The 17,027-nt window shown below is 41.8% G+C and overlaps 2 protein-coding genes across 5 annotated transcripts in view; one reads left to right on the forward strand and one right to left on the reverse strand.

Annotated features, from left to right (window-relative positions):
* LOC143841291 (uncharacterized) overlaps nucleotides 1-17,027 on the reverse strand; it is a 188,566-nt gene that overhangs the window by 63,960 nt on the left and 107,579 nt on the right. The window lies entirely within an intron of this gene.
* The window catches only part of AMBN (ameloblastin), a 29,994-nt gene continuing 18,116 nt past the window's right edge, over nucleotides 5,150-17,027 (forward strand). The window contains exons 1-2 of one of the 4 annotated variants that reach the window (XM_077345408.1): nucleotides 5,151-5,362; nucleotides 14,201-14,342. Coding sequence is in view for 1 of the 4 variants with exons in the window: in XM_077345407.1 (XP_077201522.1) it covers nucleotides 5,358-5,362 (5 nt within the window). In the remaining 3 variants the exon portion in view is untranslated. Of the gene's footprint in view, nucleotides 5,363-6,152; nucleotides 6,178-14,200; nucleotides 14,343-15,973; nucleotides 16,130-17,027 lie in introns of those variants that run through there. The other 3 variants (XM_077345409.1, XM_077345407.1, XM_077345410.1) reach the window with 3 other exon arrangements.

Consider the following 17,027-nt stretch of genomic DNA (forward strand, 5'->3'; position numbering starts at 1 on the left):
ACCTTTAGGGTGGAATATTCTATAGCATAAGCAATGAATCTCATTCCTGAACTTTTTGCAGAAAGAGTAGGATGGAAATGTGGAAAACAGCAAACAGAAGGATGCATTGGACATAGTGGACCACAATTGTGCAGGCGTAGAGTGCCTCTTTCCACTTCATGTTAAGTGGGCTTCTACAGCAGGGACAAGGAAATAATTCCCTGTTTGGAACCATGTGTATCATATACCATCTCTGTTGCTCCACCAAAGTCTTCTATATACCCAATCATTTCTCCCATATCTATACACCTCAATTGAGCTAGTCAATTCCTGCATAACAGTGTTGCCGACATCAATCTCATAAATGACAGAAGAATGTCAAAGCATTATTATGAACAGAGGGGGGGGGGCAGCAGTTTGAGGGGGAGACGCAGCCCAACCTTATCATCCCAGTTTTTCACCTCAGTCAGCAAGAAAAAAAGAGCATGTGGAGACAGGAAAGAAAAGCAACAAAAGAGGATGCCTTCACAAAATGGGTGCAATTGCCAATCACAAAATGGCTGCCGTGGGGCAAATCACAAAATGCTGGAAGGTTCCAGTCTAAGGATCTTTCCCATGATGGAAATACTTGTTTCTGAACAGATGCTCTGTGCAGACATACAGTTGATCCTCCTGGGCTCTGAAACGGATCTTGTACCAAGAAAGCAAAAGAAAGCTAAGATTTAGTTGAGACCAAAACAAGCGCAAGCCAAAACATGCAGATATCAGCGGGCAGGCTCCAGGACCTTTTCCGCACCAGGAATTTGGCCTGGCCCAGCGCTCACTTGGTCACAGGACTAATTCCCTTGCAATTTGCAACAATGGGACAAACATTTATCCATGTTCCCTTGTCACAGGCCGACTGAGGGCCCGAGTCACACCAGGCCCAGGAATGCCCTGGGCCAGTGCCACCATCATCCGGAAGCGGCAGGACGAGTGCTGGACTGGGCTGAATTCCTGGTGTGGAAAAGGTCCAGGTTGGGAATAACTCATATCTGCATTAATTGATCCCTTCTCTCTGAAACCATGAAAGTTCTTTGAGCTGAAGCTATGAGACTCCTGACCATTATAAGATTTATGAACTCTATGCATTTTGAAAGGTACTGGGACTCTCATTAGGTGGCAAGGTTTGCATTGCTAAATCTGTTTTTGCTAGAAGTCCCCCATCTGGTCTCTTTGAAAACTATTTGCATATTTTGGGTGCGCTGGAGACCTCTTCTAGGTATTTGCTAATACTCTAGGTTGCTAATGGCAGCTTTTTGTCTTAAGTTCTTGCATTTTATAACCAATATTTCCTCAGACCTTTCCCATGGCTAATCAACATTGCTAAGATAAAAGAACTTCCCTGTCTTGTGCAATCTTTATTTTTAAATTAAATCTCTCCTCCCCATGAGTTACTTAACACACTTTCTGAAATGCAGGCTATGAAGGGAACATGCAAATGAACTGTTATAGGGAGAAAACTTATTTCCATTTCAAAGCTGAAGGGAAATTTTTTTTCTGGGGGTTTTGCCAGAAAAGGCTCATGCGAAAGACTTCCCATGTTACAGGAATTAGCATTCAGAAGGCTTTTCTCTCAAAGAAAGGGCTTTGATTCTAGATAGAAGACTGACTTCTATTGTTTGGTAACATGGGGAAAAATGTCATAAGCATTTGAAAGAGCCTCTTGTGGTAAGCGGCAGAAATGCCGTCTGAAGCTGTCTGTCCATGAGGTTGGGAGTTCAATCCCAGCAGCCGGCTCAAGGTTGACTCAGCCTTCCACCCTTCCGAGCATTTGAAGAGCAGAGATAGTCTTAGAGCACCTTGTTACTCTCAAAACACAGATTTTTTTTTCATTGCTGGATTATCTCTGGTGATGTTTTTCAGTGCTTTTTCAAAGTTCAATGGGAAAAAGCTAGCTTTTGACAGTAGTTATATTTGGTAAGGCGTGCCTATTGACTAGTATCTGTACCTTTACTAACATGTGTGTCACTAAGTCACTTCCAGCGTATGGTGACCTTGTGAAATGACCTTCCAAGCATTGTATAGTTAAGAGCTTTGCTCACATCTTGAAAACTACAGGCCACACTTTCTTGATTGAGTCCATCTCATGTTGGGTCTTCCTCTTTTCCTGGTGCCTTCAACTTTTCCTAGCCTTATTGTCCTTTCCAGCATTTCTGGCCTTCTCATAACGTTTAATCATTTTAGCTTCTAGAGAGAGTCCAGGTTTGATTTATCTGGGTAAATATAAGGAAGGGGAAAACAGAGCATAGTGGTTGGTGTCTGCTATAGACTACCTAACTAGAGTGAAGATGAGGATGCTGTCCTCCTGAAAAAGCTTGATGGACATCCCAGCAACATGACCTTGTAATTATGGGTGACATCAATTTCCCTGATGTATGCTGGGAAACAAACTCTGTTAAGTGTCCAGAGGTGGGCAACTTTCTGATCTGCCTGGCTGACAATTTCCTTTTTCAAATGGTAGAAGAAGCTATGAGAAGCTCGACCATACTCAACTTAATCCTGCCCAACAGGCAAGAGCTGGTGGATGGGGCGAAGGAGGCGAGGACCCTGGTGATGGTGGTGCTGGGAGTTCATAGTCAAACATGTCTGTTAGACTTCCATAGGGCAGACCTTAATAAACTCAGAGAAACTATTAGTCATCCTGTGGACCAGAATGCTGGAAGAGAAATTAGCAAGTGATGGCTGGGCCCTCCTTAAACAAGAGCTACATGCTCAAGCCATGACTATTCTAGCAAGACGGAAACATGGTAAGGGAGCCAAAAAAGGCTATTTGTATGAACAGAGAACTCTAGGAGGAGTTAAGGAAGAAAAAGGTAATGTTCAAGAAATGGAGGGAAGGACAGAAGAGTCTAAAGAAGAGTATCTGCAGGTTACTAGTCACTGTAGGTCAGCCATCAGAAATCCCAAGGCTGGGAGTGAGCTGAGACTGGCCAGGAAAGCCCACTATAACAAAAGGTTTTTCAGGTATGTGGGGAGCAAACATAAGGTAAATGAGGGAATAGTTGGGGGATGATGGAGAGACTCTGATAGAGAGAAAGTAGAAAGTCTCAATATCTTTTTACCTCTGTTTTCCCAGAAGAATATGGACACCTCTACGGAGGATATTAGGCAAGATGTAGTGTCTGGGTGGCAGGTTGACATGGAAAGAGAAGCTGTCAAGAGGCATCTGGCTGTGTTGGATGAATTCAAATAATCCAGGCAGATGATGTACACCTGAGAGTGCTCAAAGAACTTTCTGGAGACCTTGCGGAATACTAGTCCATCATTTTTAGGACCTTTTGGAGGACTGGAGAGGTGCAGAAGACTGGAGAAGAGTTAATGTTATCTCAACCTTCAAAAAAGGGAGGAGAGATGACCTGGGAACCTACACGTCAGTGAGTTTGACCTCAATTGCAGGGAAGATAATAGAGCAGATTTTAAAGGGGGCAATCTGCAATCATCTGAAGAACAATTTGTTGATCCAGGAAAGTCAGCATGGAGTTGTCTCCAACAAGTCCTGCCAGACCAACCTAGTTTCCTTCTTTGACTGAGTGACAGGCTTATTAGATTGTCAAAACTCAGTGGATGTTGTTTACCTGGATTTCAATAAGGCTTTTGACATGTTTTCCCATGATGGGAATACTGGAGGACTGTAAACTGAATTTTTGGATGGTAAGTGGGTAGGCAACTGGCTAGAAAACCACACCCAAAGCGTGGCTGTCAATGGTATTTCATCAGACTGGAGGGAGGTGAGCAGTTGAGTGCCACAGAACTCAGTACTGGGCCTGGTACTTTTCAACATTTGTATCAGTGACCACAAGGGCAAATTCTGTTGGAATACGGTATATTTAGAAATCTCCACTGTAGAACCACTGAGGGTATAATATTCAATCTTGTGAATAATAAAGCTCTGTAATATCATGGGATAGTAAGATAATACATATGGGGAGGGGAAGTAAAGATTTTGGAAAAGAAAGACCAAAAGAAAGGGGTGAGCAAACCCCGCCGGCTCTGAAGAGTAAGGTGACCAGATTGTCCCACTTTTGGAGGGACATCTGGGGGGCACCTGGCAAATTGTACTTACGTTGCAAGTAAAAAAATATATATTACAGTACTATTTTTGTGTTCTATGAAAATTTTTGTTGCTCCATATAGACCAAATTTTTAATCAAGAACCCCCCCCCCTGGCCAATTGTGTCCCGCTTTACCAATGTTAAAATCTGGTCACCTTACTAAAGAACCAACTACTATAATCAGTTTCTAGGACACACTTTTTGATCAAAGAAAACTCTTGATTTGCCCATAAGAGAAATATGCTGAGCCAACATTCCAGCTAACATGACTCTGAGATTATGCTTCCCCATATTAATTTGCCAAGAACAGAATCCCCAAGTAGGAGAAGATCTTAATCTGCTCAATATTGAGCCTATTAATTGGCCATTGAAGTAGGTTCCATTTCCTGGTGTGGGTGAAACTAACATTTTAGATTTAACCAATAAACTGAAACACCAACCACTGTTACAACATCAACATAAGAAAAAACACTGTGACAGCTGGCAAAACTAGCACCAACATTCAAAGGTGCGTATAAGAGTTGTCTTGTCTTTATTCCAGTTGCATATACATATTATTTGCAATAATATGTTGCATATACATATTATTTGCCATGATATGCAACAAGTTTCCAGTACTGAACATCTTGTTTTACCTCTGTTTTGTCCTAGCACATTTCATCTGAAAATATATGAAAAATACAGAACTATGCAAACAGAGCCATTACAATATCTAGGAGAACTACTTCCCATGCATTTAATACATTCCAAATGCTTACCAGCGCAGACAAAAATGTTGCTCCCAAGTGGTGTAATATTGCATGGATCCAGTCTGTTGCATTATGTGCACCCACAAACCACCATAGTGAAATACATCTTTGCTATTGGCCCCCAACTGAATGGAGTAAGAGTTAATTGTAAACAGCTGAAGCCAATTATCTGAGCTTTGACTGCAAACCAATTGACATTAGGTAATCTTTGGCAGCTGTCAGACCACTGAATCATCAGGTTGTCTTTAACAGCTGTCAAGATACCAGGTTGTTAACAGGTCTCCAATACAAAGACATTGTAAGTAGAAAACTTTATAGCAACGGTGAATAGATTAAGACCCTGCCTATTTGGGGATTTTCTTTGAAAATTAATCTTGGACCCCCCCCAACTTAAAGCAATATTCAATAAGCAAAGCCATATGCAAATGCTATAAATAGGCTCCTCAATAATAAGGGGGGAGCATATTTTCAGAGTCCTGTTATTTGGAATGATGGCTCAGCAGAATCCAGACTGATTCCTTCCTTAAAGCCTGCAATGTGGTGAGTGCAGAGATGCCCCCAGCAGCTATTTAGATTAGAATAGGAATTTTCTCTTTAATGTTTCATGTGTAGAATTAAATTGACTAATAAATAGTTTCTATATTATATAATCTTGGATAATGTGCTTTTCTTTGTTTGTTGTTTTCTGATCAGAAACACTCAGCTGTACACTGCACTTATCAGCCAAACCAGGCACTTTCAGGATATTAACACAAGCCTACTAATCAATATCCCTCATATGGCCAAACCCATATCATATTTTGTAATGTATTTATGATTTTTTGGAAAAAGGCATGCAGGCTTGCTGCAGCTGAAGTTTTTGTGAAACCGTAGTCTTTAAAGTCACTATAACGTTGAGCGGTTACCCTTATGGATATTTGAAGATATGTTGTAATTTGTATTGGTAAAATGCTGTAGTAGTAGGTTTATTTAGATTTGATATAGATTTGTGTTCATTCTGTATTTTTGCATTGTAGGACCATATGTACATGTAGGATTGATGGGAGTTTAATCATAAGAATAGAGATTAAGTTCCGTGAGAGGAGGTCTATTGCTTTCTTTGAAATTATTGTGGCACGTGTATGACTTCTAAGTTTAGGAGCACCTCACAGATGAAAAAATATTATTTCTGAAAAGAAGAGTGAAATTCCAGACCTCGTTCTGATGAAGCCCCCTACTCTTACATTAAAGACAATTAACTTCTGGAGCTTTGAATAATACTTTATTGCTGCAGCCATTCCTTTTTTTTTCTTTGTCTGCAGCTGACGTTTTTGGCACATGGTGATCTCGCAGTTCAGTAACTAGAGGTTTGCTTGGTATGTCACTAGGTAACTCTCACCCGTTTATTAACATGATCTGGGCCAAAATGCCCCTAGAACACCCTGGAATGCATCCCACTATTTTTTGCAGTACTTTTGTTTGTTTCATGCCTGTTCTGGCCAATTTTGTGTGTTCTGGAGGCTTTTTGGCCTGGCAAGGATGAATAAAAGTGCAGGATTTCTGCCTTTTCATTGTTCCCAAGTGTCTGTGACACACCCCACTGTTTTTTGTGATTCTCTTGCTTGTTTAATGCCTGTTCCAATCCCTTCCAGGCTGTTCTGGCTTTTACTCTGTCACCTTATTGTGTAACATAACTCCCAGTTCTGAAAGGAAGGAAAACCTACCTTTTATCCCCTGCTCCTTATTTGGCTCCTCCCCTTGGCCTGCCTCTTTTCCTATTTAATTCTTCCCCTTCATTTGGCTTTTATCTTTCCTTGGCTTACTGTTAAGTCCCGTATTTTGGTTTGTCTTTTTACCTTTTTGTTCTCACCCATCTGTCTAACATTTCCAAAATTACTCTCAGTAAAATGACTGGTGGTAAGCTTGAGAAGCTGCTAAAGCACCTTCCTCTGAGACAGCCTGTGCAACTTCACTTGAAAACTTCCTATGTAGCCGGAAGAAGGGATGGGAGGTTGCTTCCATTTCCCAAAAACCTAGCAGTGGTTGATAAGCCCAGCTTTCCTAGCTCCTGAACTGATAAGAGCTCAAGCCATGCAAAGGATGGGGCATATGTAGCTATTCGTTGCAAAGGAAGGGGTAGTGAAATGTTTTACCCACAGACATCTATGCACACATTACACTTTGCAAAGTAAATGGTTAACCTGTACTTTAATAATATGGATGAAGAAGCCCAGGAATGGCCATGAAAAGCAGAGACCAAAAGCATGGCTGGGAATAGAAGTCTGGTAACTTAAAGATTATTCTTCCTGTCTCTTAACTCACCATCACAGCAGGGGAAGTTTCATACCTAGAGGGAGAGGATTACATGTATTGCTAATTTTATTTTTCCTTTGCTTAGAAATTGCTAGACTGTGATTTCTCAAACTATATGCCTTTTCTGTTTGTAAATTTAAGGAAAGCTAAACTTTGCTTCTGAAATTGGTGTTATGGTGGTATGTCTATACTTCCCCCCACAAAAAGAAAAGGAGGAAGAGGAGGAGAAGGAGAAGGAGAATTTTAAACCATTGTGCTTCATTGCCTCTTTTCACTCCATTCAATGTCCGCAGGGGCAGTCAGCATAGTATAGCCCAATCTCACCAGAGCTTAGGAGTTAAGCAGAGTTGGTTCAGGTTAGTATTTGGATGGGAGACCTCCAAGGGATGCTGGAGTTGTGGTGCACAGCCAGGCGATGGGAAACCACCTCTGAACATCTCTTGCCTTGAAAACACTACAGGGGCACTATAAGCTGTGATTTGATGGCACTTCCCACTATCAGTGGCTACAGGGAAAGCCAGCATGGTATAGCCTGATCTTGTCAGATCTCAGAAGCTAAGTAAGGTTGGTAGGTAGGTAGGTAAGAAACCAATACAGGAGACTCTGCAGAAGAAGGCAATGGCAAACCACCTTTGCTTCTCACTTGCCCTGAATGCCCTGTGCTGTGGTTACCATAAATCGAATGCAATTTGATAACACTTACATACATATAATGGTCATAGTAATAAGCTCCAGACAGGATTACATTCTGTCATAGGGACTAGGGAGTTGACTAGTGACAATAGTCTATACTGGGAATGGACGCAAACTCAAAAATAATTCTATGATTCTATAATTCTTGCAGAGCAAATGGTATGATCAAAGCACCTTGCTTCCATTGTAATGGGGGAATTACTAGGAATGGGGATGGTTGGCCATGACTAGCACAGTCCTGCTAATAATGACCCTGCCTTGGTGTCAGCTTACCTCATTGCCACAGCCACTTCCTTCCCACCTAACTTACCTGGTGGCAGCAGGGACAAAATGTGGTACTCAGAATGAGACTTCTCCATCCTGTGCTTTTCCCAGTGCATTTTGTTGTTGCAGTCAAGTCACAGCTGACTTATGACAACCATGTAGGGTTTTCAAGGCAAGAGCCTTTCAGAGACAGTGTGCCATTGCTTGTCATGACCGTGGTATTGCTTGGTGGCCTTCCATCCAATTATGATCCAGGGCTGACCCTGCTTAGTTTCTCAGATCTGATGAGATCAGACTAGCCTAGTATAACTGGGTAAGGCCAGGTAAATTTACCAGGGCCTTTTCTGCACACAAAAGATAATGCACTTTCAATGCTGTTTGGAAGTAGATTTTCCTGTTCTGCACAGGAAAATCCAGCTGCCAAAGCACATTGAAAGTGCATTATCCTATGTGTGCAGAATGGGCCCAGGTAAATTCTAGAGAATGAGGGAAACAGGAGATTTGGATTAAATAGATTTCCAAATCCCATCATGCTCCTGATAACATCACTGATGGTGTAATGGGGTCAATCACTGGAGGAGACTGGGGAGCACATTTTCTTTTAATGAACAATATTTCCTGAGTCCACTGCAATTAACTTTAACTTGACTCTAAGGCCTCTCCATCAAGTTACTTTCATCGAAAGAATATATTATGGTTTCAGACAACATTGACCACTTCCGCATATTGTGAGGAATTTTGCATAGAAGCGTGACATTGCTCACCAGGGTCACCCACCGATGATCCCACAGGGCCATTTAGACCTTGTGGTTGTCTAGCCAGACAAAGTTCCAGTCTGCAGTTAGAACTTCCTGAGTTGCGATGCTGAAAATAACCTCCCTTTTATCCTAACCACCCCAGATCAGCCTTGTTTGTATCAGCAACCTATGCACCATCTATTACCAACAATTTAAGCACCTCATCCGCTGTCTGCCCGTATCATAATTATAGTTTTCTTGACAAGGTAATGGGAAAGCTAAAAAAAAAAAGTGTTGCCTCATCATTACAACCTGAGACACTACTTAAGTTTTCATATGAAAATGCAAGCTTCTGAAAGTTGCAGAGAGATCAAAACCACACAGACATTCAAGGATCCCCCCAAAAATGTTTACGTTGCAACACTTTCCTCAACTTCATCAGCCAGAATATGAAGCCGCCCACCCACAAGGCAGACAGCCAGTGAGTCAAAGTCTGTCTTGGACTATTCCTGCCCTATCTTCAGGGGATGGTTGGCCATTAAGGCAACCAGGTAATGTCCCACTGGGCTGATCGGCTGGACAGGTTCCAGTCATGCAAGACGGGCTAACCCTGGGCCAAGGGTCCTCACTATTCAAATACGTGTTATTCAAATACGTGTTATTCAAATACGTGTTATTCAAATACGTGACAGACTGGAAAACCTTTTTTTTTGAGTTTTTATATTAGCTGCAGCAAAAAGAAAAACGTCACAGGGAACTCTTGTTCATCAAAAACCTGTGCAAAGTCTAGGGGTTACATCTACTTAATGTCAGACGCCTGGATGAATGTAATTATGCCAATACTTAAATGTCATCTCCAGGACCACCCCCAAAGTCTCCAGGCCAGCCCTGGGGCCCCTGACATGGCATGGGGTCACTGGACCAGTACTCAGCCCCTAGGCTCACACTTGGCAGAGCATTCCCAGACCTTTGGCATCAGCTCTATTAGGCTCAACCCTAACTGGAAAGCCGAGTTATGATGACCATTAATTTTTAACCTAAACATTTTAAAACTATCTGTAACTCACTTAGAACCTAATTCTTCAACTTATCTAAAATCCTTGCATGAAATACAGCCTTGCACATGCTCTTTGCTCGGCTCTGGATGCATTTCCTAATACAGAAAGATAGATTAGACTGAAGACAATTTCCAATAACTGATCAATTAGAAGGTTGTAATCATTCCTTAGACAGCACTCCATCAGGTAAGCTCCTGCTAGTTCTACTCCTCCTCCCAGGGTGGTGGTGAACCCTTTTCCATGACCATGTACCCCCACCCCAAATCAATTTCTGCTGTTTTCTGGTGGTCTGCGGATAGCCAGCTCCTTTGGCTTCTAATAGCAGAGTCAATTCTGCTGCACCCACAGACCCCCCCCCCCACTGGAACAGACTAAAGTTCCAGTCTGCGGTTAGAACTCTGAGTAACAGTGCAATCTTAAGCAGAGTTACACCCTCCTAGGTCCACTTAAGTTAATTGGCTTCCCCAAAAAAATGGTTAGGGACAGCTCTTTGCACACACCACTGCGTAGCTTCATGACCATCAGCAAACACAAACAACTTTCTCAGAATTTGTCAGGCCCAGTGTGGACATTACCAGCAAAGAAAGGGGTATAGCATTACCCGCGCCTGTGATGTGATGGTTGGGGCCAGTGATAAGATTATTTCCCAAGCCAATGACTCCCCAGTCCCTAAGATAGAGGGGCAGTGGCATGAGACGAAGCCACAGGGCTAGTCCAACCTGCATCATTAGGCTGCTTCCAGTAGGGGAGGCAGCATGAGGACCACCATGTCACAGGAGTTTCCATGCCACTGAAATAATTATGTACTGAGTTATGGACACAGCCTTCTCTGTGGGAAGTGGCTTTTGTTTGGGATATGTGTTGAGGGCCTTGAAAGTGCACCCAATAAAGACTGTGAATTACTTTTCAAGCGTGTGTGTATATGCATGTGCAGGTGGCCAGTCCATGCGATGGGAAGTACGACAGCAAATGTACGTGTACGGGGAGTTGTCCATCTTATTCATTGATGGGATTGCTTCCCAGCACCCTCCCTGCCCCTGTTCTAATTCAGCTCCCTGGTACATTGGGGATCTGAAAGGAAGGAAATGGGAGCTGAGATGGTAGAGTGAATTTGGAGGAAAATTTGTGACGAAGCAGCAAGAACATTGTATATGAGAGTCTATGAGATGACAGTGAAGGCTGCAAAGAGGGATTTCAGCCTCCACTGCATCCATGAGCTCACACCTGGGTCAACAGTTTAGGGTAATTTGATTTCTTGTTGCCCTCAAAGTAGGGTACTCAAATGCTAGTCTATTGCCTTTAAGCTGTGAGGCTTTTGTGAGCCATTTTGTGGATAAAATCTTGTCTCTTTGCTGTGACCTTCCACCAACTGCTAATACAATAAGAGAACAGGAGGCCCTTTGGTTGCCCTCAAGGGAAGGCTTTGAAAGTTTCAGGGCATTTTCACAAACTAATGTGGATAGGTTGCTAGCTTTGATGAGGCTGATCACTTGCCCCCTTGACCCCGTCCTTGATAGCTCCCTAAATTGGGTGATGAGAGGATCAGGAGACCTCTCAGAGAAATAATAAATCTGCCCCTGTCTTCAGGGATGTTCCTGGGGAGGCTGAAAGAGGCAGTAGTTCTGCCTGTATTGAAGAAACCAATGTTGGACCCACAGGACCCAGCCAGCTACCACCCCATCTCACACCTAGCATTTCTAGAGAAGGCATACTCACATGAAGCATCTCTCTCTTTTTACACAGTTCTTTCTCTCCTGAATTAAATATTTATTCTTTAAGCAGCCAGTGGATGAAACTCATGGAGGACCTTAGTGGGATACAATGTCACAGAGCCCACCCTTCAAAGCATCCATTTGCTCCAGGTGAATTGATCTCCATAGTCTGGAGATTAGCTGTAATTGCATCCTAGGCTTCACCCATCACCATCATCATCATCACTACCACATCACCACCACCACTAGTAGTACTACTTATAGGCCACCACTCCTGATCTGTTGGCTTGTGGCAGCTAACATCAGATAAAATATAATACAACTGATATAATATAGTCCAATAAAATACATTGCAATTCCCCAAACCCACAGCAAACTACAACCCTCCACTCTGTTTCCCCCAATCTGCTGGTCTCAACCAAACACCTGGAGGAAGAGCTCTGTCTTACAGGATGATATCCTTAGGATGTTCCAAGGACTGAACCAGGAAACTTCCAGATTCAAAAATATTTTCTGCCTTGGAATGTGAAAGCCCAGGAAAAAAACAACAACACAGAACATTGGGGAGGGGAACTAATTGAGGTATTGGGGTGATGGTTTCTTTGAGAACTTTAAGAAACATAATTGACCAAAAACTTGGGAACTTTGGAGCGGGGAGACACTGAAAAACAAACACCTAGAATCATAGAATCATAGAATAATAGGGTTGGAAGGGACCTCATGGGTCATCTAGTCCAACTCCCTGCATTATGCAGGACATTCACATCCCAAACACTCATCTACTATAACCTGCCACCCCTTTGCCTTCACAGAATCGGCCTCTCCATCAGATGGCTATCTAGCCTCTGTTTAAAAATTTCCAAAGATGGAGATCCCACCACCTCCCGAGAAAGCCTGTTCCACTGAGAAACCACTCTAACTGTCAGGAACTTCTTCCAGATGTTTAGATGGAATTTCTTTTGAATTAATCTCATCCCATTTGTTCTGGTCTGTCCCTCCAGGGCAAGAGAGAACAATTCTGCTCCATCCTCTATATGGCACCCTTTTAAATACTTGAAGATGGTTATCAGATCCCCTCTCAGTCATCTCCTCTCTAGGCTAAACAGACCAAGCTCTCCCAACCTTTCCTCATACGTCTTGGTCTCCAAACCCCTCACCATCTTTGTTGCCCTCCTCTGGACACGTTCTAGTTTGTCAACATCCCTCTTCAATTGGGGTAACCAAAACTGAACACAGTACTCCAAGTGAGGCCGAACCAGAGCAGAGTAAACCTGTGAACTATTTTATCTTTGGGCATGAGGGAAATGCTGCTTATTTTTCACTCAAACTATACAATATGAAACGGTCTGATGGAGTACAGAAAAAAATATGATCCCAATGAGTGAAATATTCTAGATCAAGATTCTACTTGAAATGCGTAGCATGAAAATGTTAATATAAACCAATCTACAGCATTAGATAATAAATATCCCAAAATAAGATAATGAAAATTCCTTTGTAAAAGGTAGAGATGCACATTGTACCTTAAAGAATATGCTTATTGTTTAATGGTAAGTAATTTGGACAACAAGTAATACACTGTAATGTGTTTCTTGATAATACGTTTTTTTTTTAAAGCACAGTGTTTCCAATGTTATATTCGTATTTCTTTCACCAGGGTTACTGTCCCTGCTGACAGACAAAATGAGATGGCTGAGAATTTCTACCTCAGTTGAACACATCCTGAATACTCAAATAATGCAATTTCAATTGATGCACTCTAAAATTGAATTCTGAAATTCTGTAGGCACTTTCAGAAATTTCCCCTGAGAATCTGGCTAGGTGACAAGGCAATTTTTGCCGCAAGCCTTTAATTTAAAGTATGAAAGCAAATCAAATCTTATCACGGGGAGCAATAGTGAAAGTCAAAGGCCCAATCATTCCTTCAGACTTCCCACTCAAGCCAAGAGAAAATGCGGTGAAAGGAAAATAATGTCATAGTGCGAAACAAACATAGTTTTACGGCTGTAATTTCATTTAGACATAGTCACATTTAAAGGGAATGTTAAGTCACAAAGAGTCTGTAAAGGAAGTTGAGATTTAAAATGGTTGAGACGCTTATTTTCTAATTTTATTTGCCAAGAACATACTGGTCTCCTTTCTGTTGGGGAGAAATATTACGGGAGTAATTATTTAGCCAGTGGTCATTTGCATATACTAATCCATCTAAAATATACAGAGTGTTTTAGGTCTATAATATTATTATTATTATTATTTAATTTTATACTGTCTTTCTAGTGTACATCAATATAAATAACAATCATATAAATTAATTAACATTAAACCCCATTAAAATTGCATCTTGCAATTAGAATTCCATTTGGCGGTGTCATCAGTGGAGTCATTAACGCACATCATGAATCTTCATTTTAAAAGCATAATTGGTTAATTTTAAAAATAGTTTTTATTGTGAAACAGTCAACCAGTAGTCGGGCTAATGAGTCTTCTGTATGGGTGCAATAAGTAATTGAACATAGTATGAACCGTTGCCTAAAATATACATTGGTTGGTTTTAAAACCAGGGACAACAAAAGAGGGTTGGGTGTTCTTGTGATTTCATTTATATTCTTTCTTTCACTGTAGAACTTGTGCTCAAAGTTGCAAGCACAAGATTCTCAGAACTCCATCCCAGAGACTGACAAGTTCCAAAGATGCTCCATTTCAGCAACTTTAGTATATGCAAGTAAAACCTCGGACTTGTATGTTATAACTGTACAAGACTTAGGTAAGTAAATATAACAGCACTAGTGGTAATTAAGTAAGAGATAGGGACTCAGGGTTTACATGCCTTGAGAATTTGGGCCTGCTATCCTGGTCCTCAGGCCTCTGATGGGAAAGCAGGACAATAGTCACTAGTCCTTAATGTTTACTTGTCCTTAGTAGGAGACATGGTAGGCAAAGAAGAATGGAACCATGATGCATTTATTCTGCCACTTTATAGACAAATCTGCAGAATAATTATAAATTAATTCAAGTAGCCCAAGAATAAGAGCAAAGTATGGATGCACTTAAGCTAGAAGCATTCTAATTTCAAATAGCTTTTGCCTCCCTTACACCTACCTGTCCTTTTTTGATAAAAGCTAATTGTCTAAATTCTGTCAATTGTTTCTGTTCACACCTCCTTCCTCCACTGCAGAGCCCATTCCTTGCATAACAGGCACTTTGCAGCTCGCTGAGAGACATTTATCTTGCATGAGCAGTAGGGTTGCTGGCCTCCAGGTGGAGCCTGAAATCTACAGAGGTGGTGGTGGTGGTGGGAAGCACCATCAAGTTGTAGCCAATTTATGGTAGTCCCATATGATTTTTAAGGCAAGAGACATTCAGAGGTAGTTTGCCATTGCCTGAGTTGCATCTCTAAGATTCCTTGTTTCCCACCCAAATACTAACCAAGGCTGTCCCTGCTTAGCTTCCAAGACCACATGAGATCAGGCTAGCCTGGGCTATCCGGGTCTACCATAACTACAACTCATCACCAGTTGACATTGCCCTGGGGAAAATGGCTTATTTGGAGGGTTGACTCTAGGACATTATACTACACCAAGGCCTCTTCTCTCCCCAAACCCCACCTTCCCCAGGCTCTGCCCCTAAATCTCCAGAAGTTTTACAGCCTGAGAGTGGCAAACTTAGCAGTAGCTCCTATTGCTTAAGACCAGTCTATCCACTACAGAAGTCTGCCTCTGCAATGTACAGAGGAAGCACAAGCAGAAACAGGGTCTAGGATCCAAGTCTTAAACTATTTAATTCCTATCTTTTAAATCTCTGTTTCTTACTATTGCTATGTGTCTTTATCTTCTAGGGTGGGTAAAGCAGGGGTAGTCAACCTATGGTCCTCCAGATGTTCATGGACTACAATTCCCATGAGCCCCTGCCAGCATTTGCTGACAGGGGCTCATGGGAATTGTAGTCCATGGACATCTGGAGGACCACAGGTTGACCCAGACTAACTGTTGTTTCCATAGTTTTCTCTCATATCCAAAAATAAGAAGACGGACTTCTGTTTTTAGACCAATTTCACCTAATTCTCCAGAATCATCACATTTCCCACCTGACGGAGACTTGGTGCCTGTTACAGTTGCTCTGAAGAAATATATTCACCAAGACAGCATTACCTCTACTGTAGTGAAAAGTTGACAACCAGATCTATGCCTTGGATCACAAACAGACTTTACCTCTCCCTCATTTTGTTATATATTCTGTTTTGGTGCCCATTTTCTATGGGCTAGAAGATGGTTTCTGTGTAAATACAGACCTGAAGACATAATTAAAATAATGAGATATTATAGCTCTGAGCTATGTGTGCTCCAAAAGGGTGGGTGGGAGTTAAGTAGAAGTCTATAATTCCCTGCCCGCTCTCTTAGTATTGATTGGCCAGCCAACCCTTTCAATGAGGTTTATATTCTAGAGCAAAAGAAGCAAGTTCACAAGTCATTGCCCTGAAACCTTTACGTTGTGAAGATTTCTTGAGTTGCCTCAGGAGGTTTGGGGGGATATTTTGTCACAAGAGAAGTAAAGGTAAAATTTGTTTTCATCTTCTGCTATGGATATGCTTCCACTAAGGTAACTGTATTCCAAAAGAGTTTCTATATCTTTAAGACCTGAGAGAGTATAAATAGTAATATGATTGGGTGCAGTTTTCCCCTTCTCCTTACTTCACTGATGTGAAAAATTGTACCTTCTCAGTTTTATACTGCTTCAGTTTAGAGGGTGTGTAAAGCCACCCCTGAGAAATGTGAATAAGTGGGCTCTGGTCCAAGAAAACTTTATTCCACCACAAATTTATTGATGTTAAATGCCATCTAACTCTTTCATTGACTAATATGGCTACTCAATTGGTATTCAGCCCTGAGACATGTTTCATTTCGCCCAGTGTTCCTTAGGTGTTTTGTTTTATTCACACAAGACTCTCAAATTCGCTTCGGCAAAATGCCTACAGGAGCCTTCTCTCTTTTGGAATATGGTTACCAAGTCACTAGAAATCTGTTGAAGTTTGGCAGCACTCCCCCTCCCCCCTCCCCTTGAGCTACAGAGTTAGCTAGGAATTGGTTGATTGACATCTGCATGTTCTCTTTGAATCCTCTTGCTGTTATGTTTATGAATTTGTTATGGAAATTACTGTTTAGGGAAGAAAAATGTCAGGCAACGGGATGGTTGCATCTTCTGACTGCATTCCTTATGAAATATCCTTGTTTTTGTGAAGGCAATATAGCTTGTGGCTTCTGAAGACCTTATTTTTTGGGATGATCCCTTCTGGATATAAGTCCAGAAGATGTGATGCCTGCAGAGTAAGCGACAGCTGATGAGCCAGTTCAGTAGTGTGCCTGGGAGGGAGCAGGTGGGAGGGAGGTGAACATGCTTCCTGTGGAATGGAACAAGGATGCTCTTATTGACCATCTCGCATCATTCAGATGTG

This window comes from Paroedura picta, chromosome 7 (genome assembly GCF_049243985.1).
Source record: "Paroedura picta isolate Pp20150507F chromosome 7, Ppicta_v3.0, whole genome shotgun sequence".
NCBI classification, from domain to species: Eukaryota; Metazoa; Chordata; class Lepidosauria; order Squamata; family Gekkonidae; genus Paroedura; species Paroedura picta.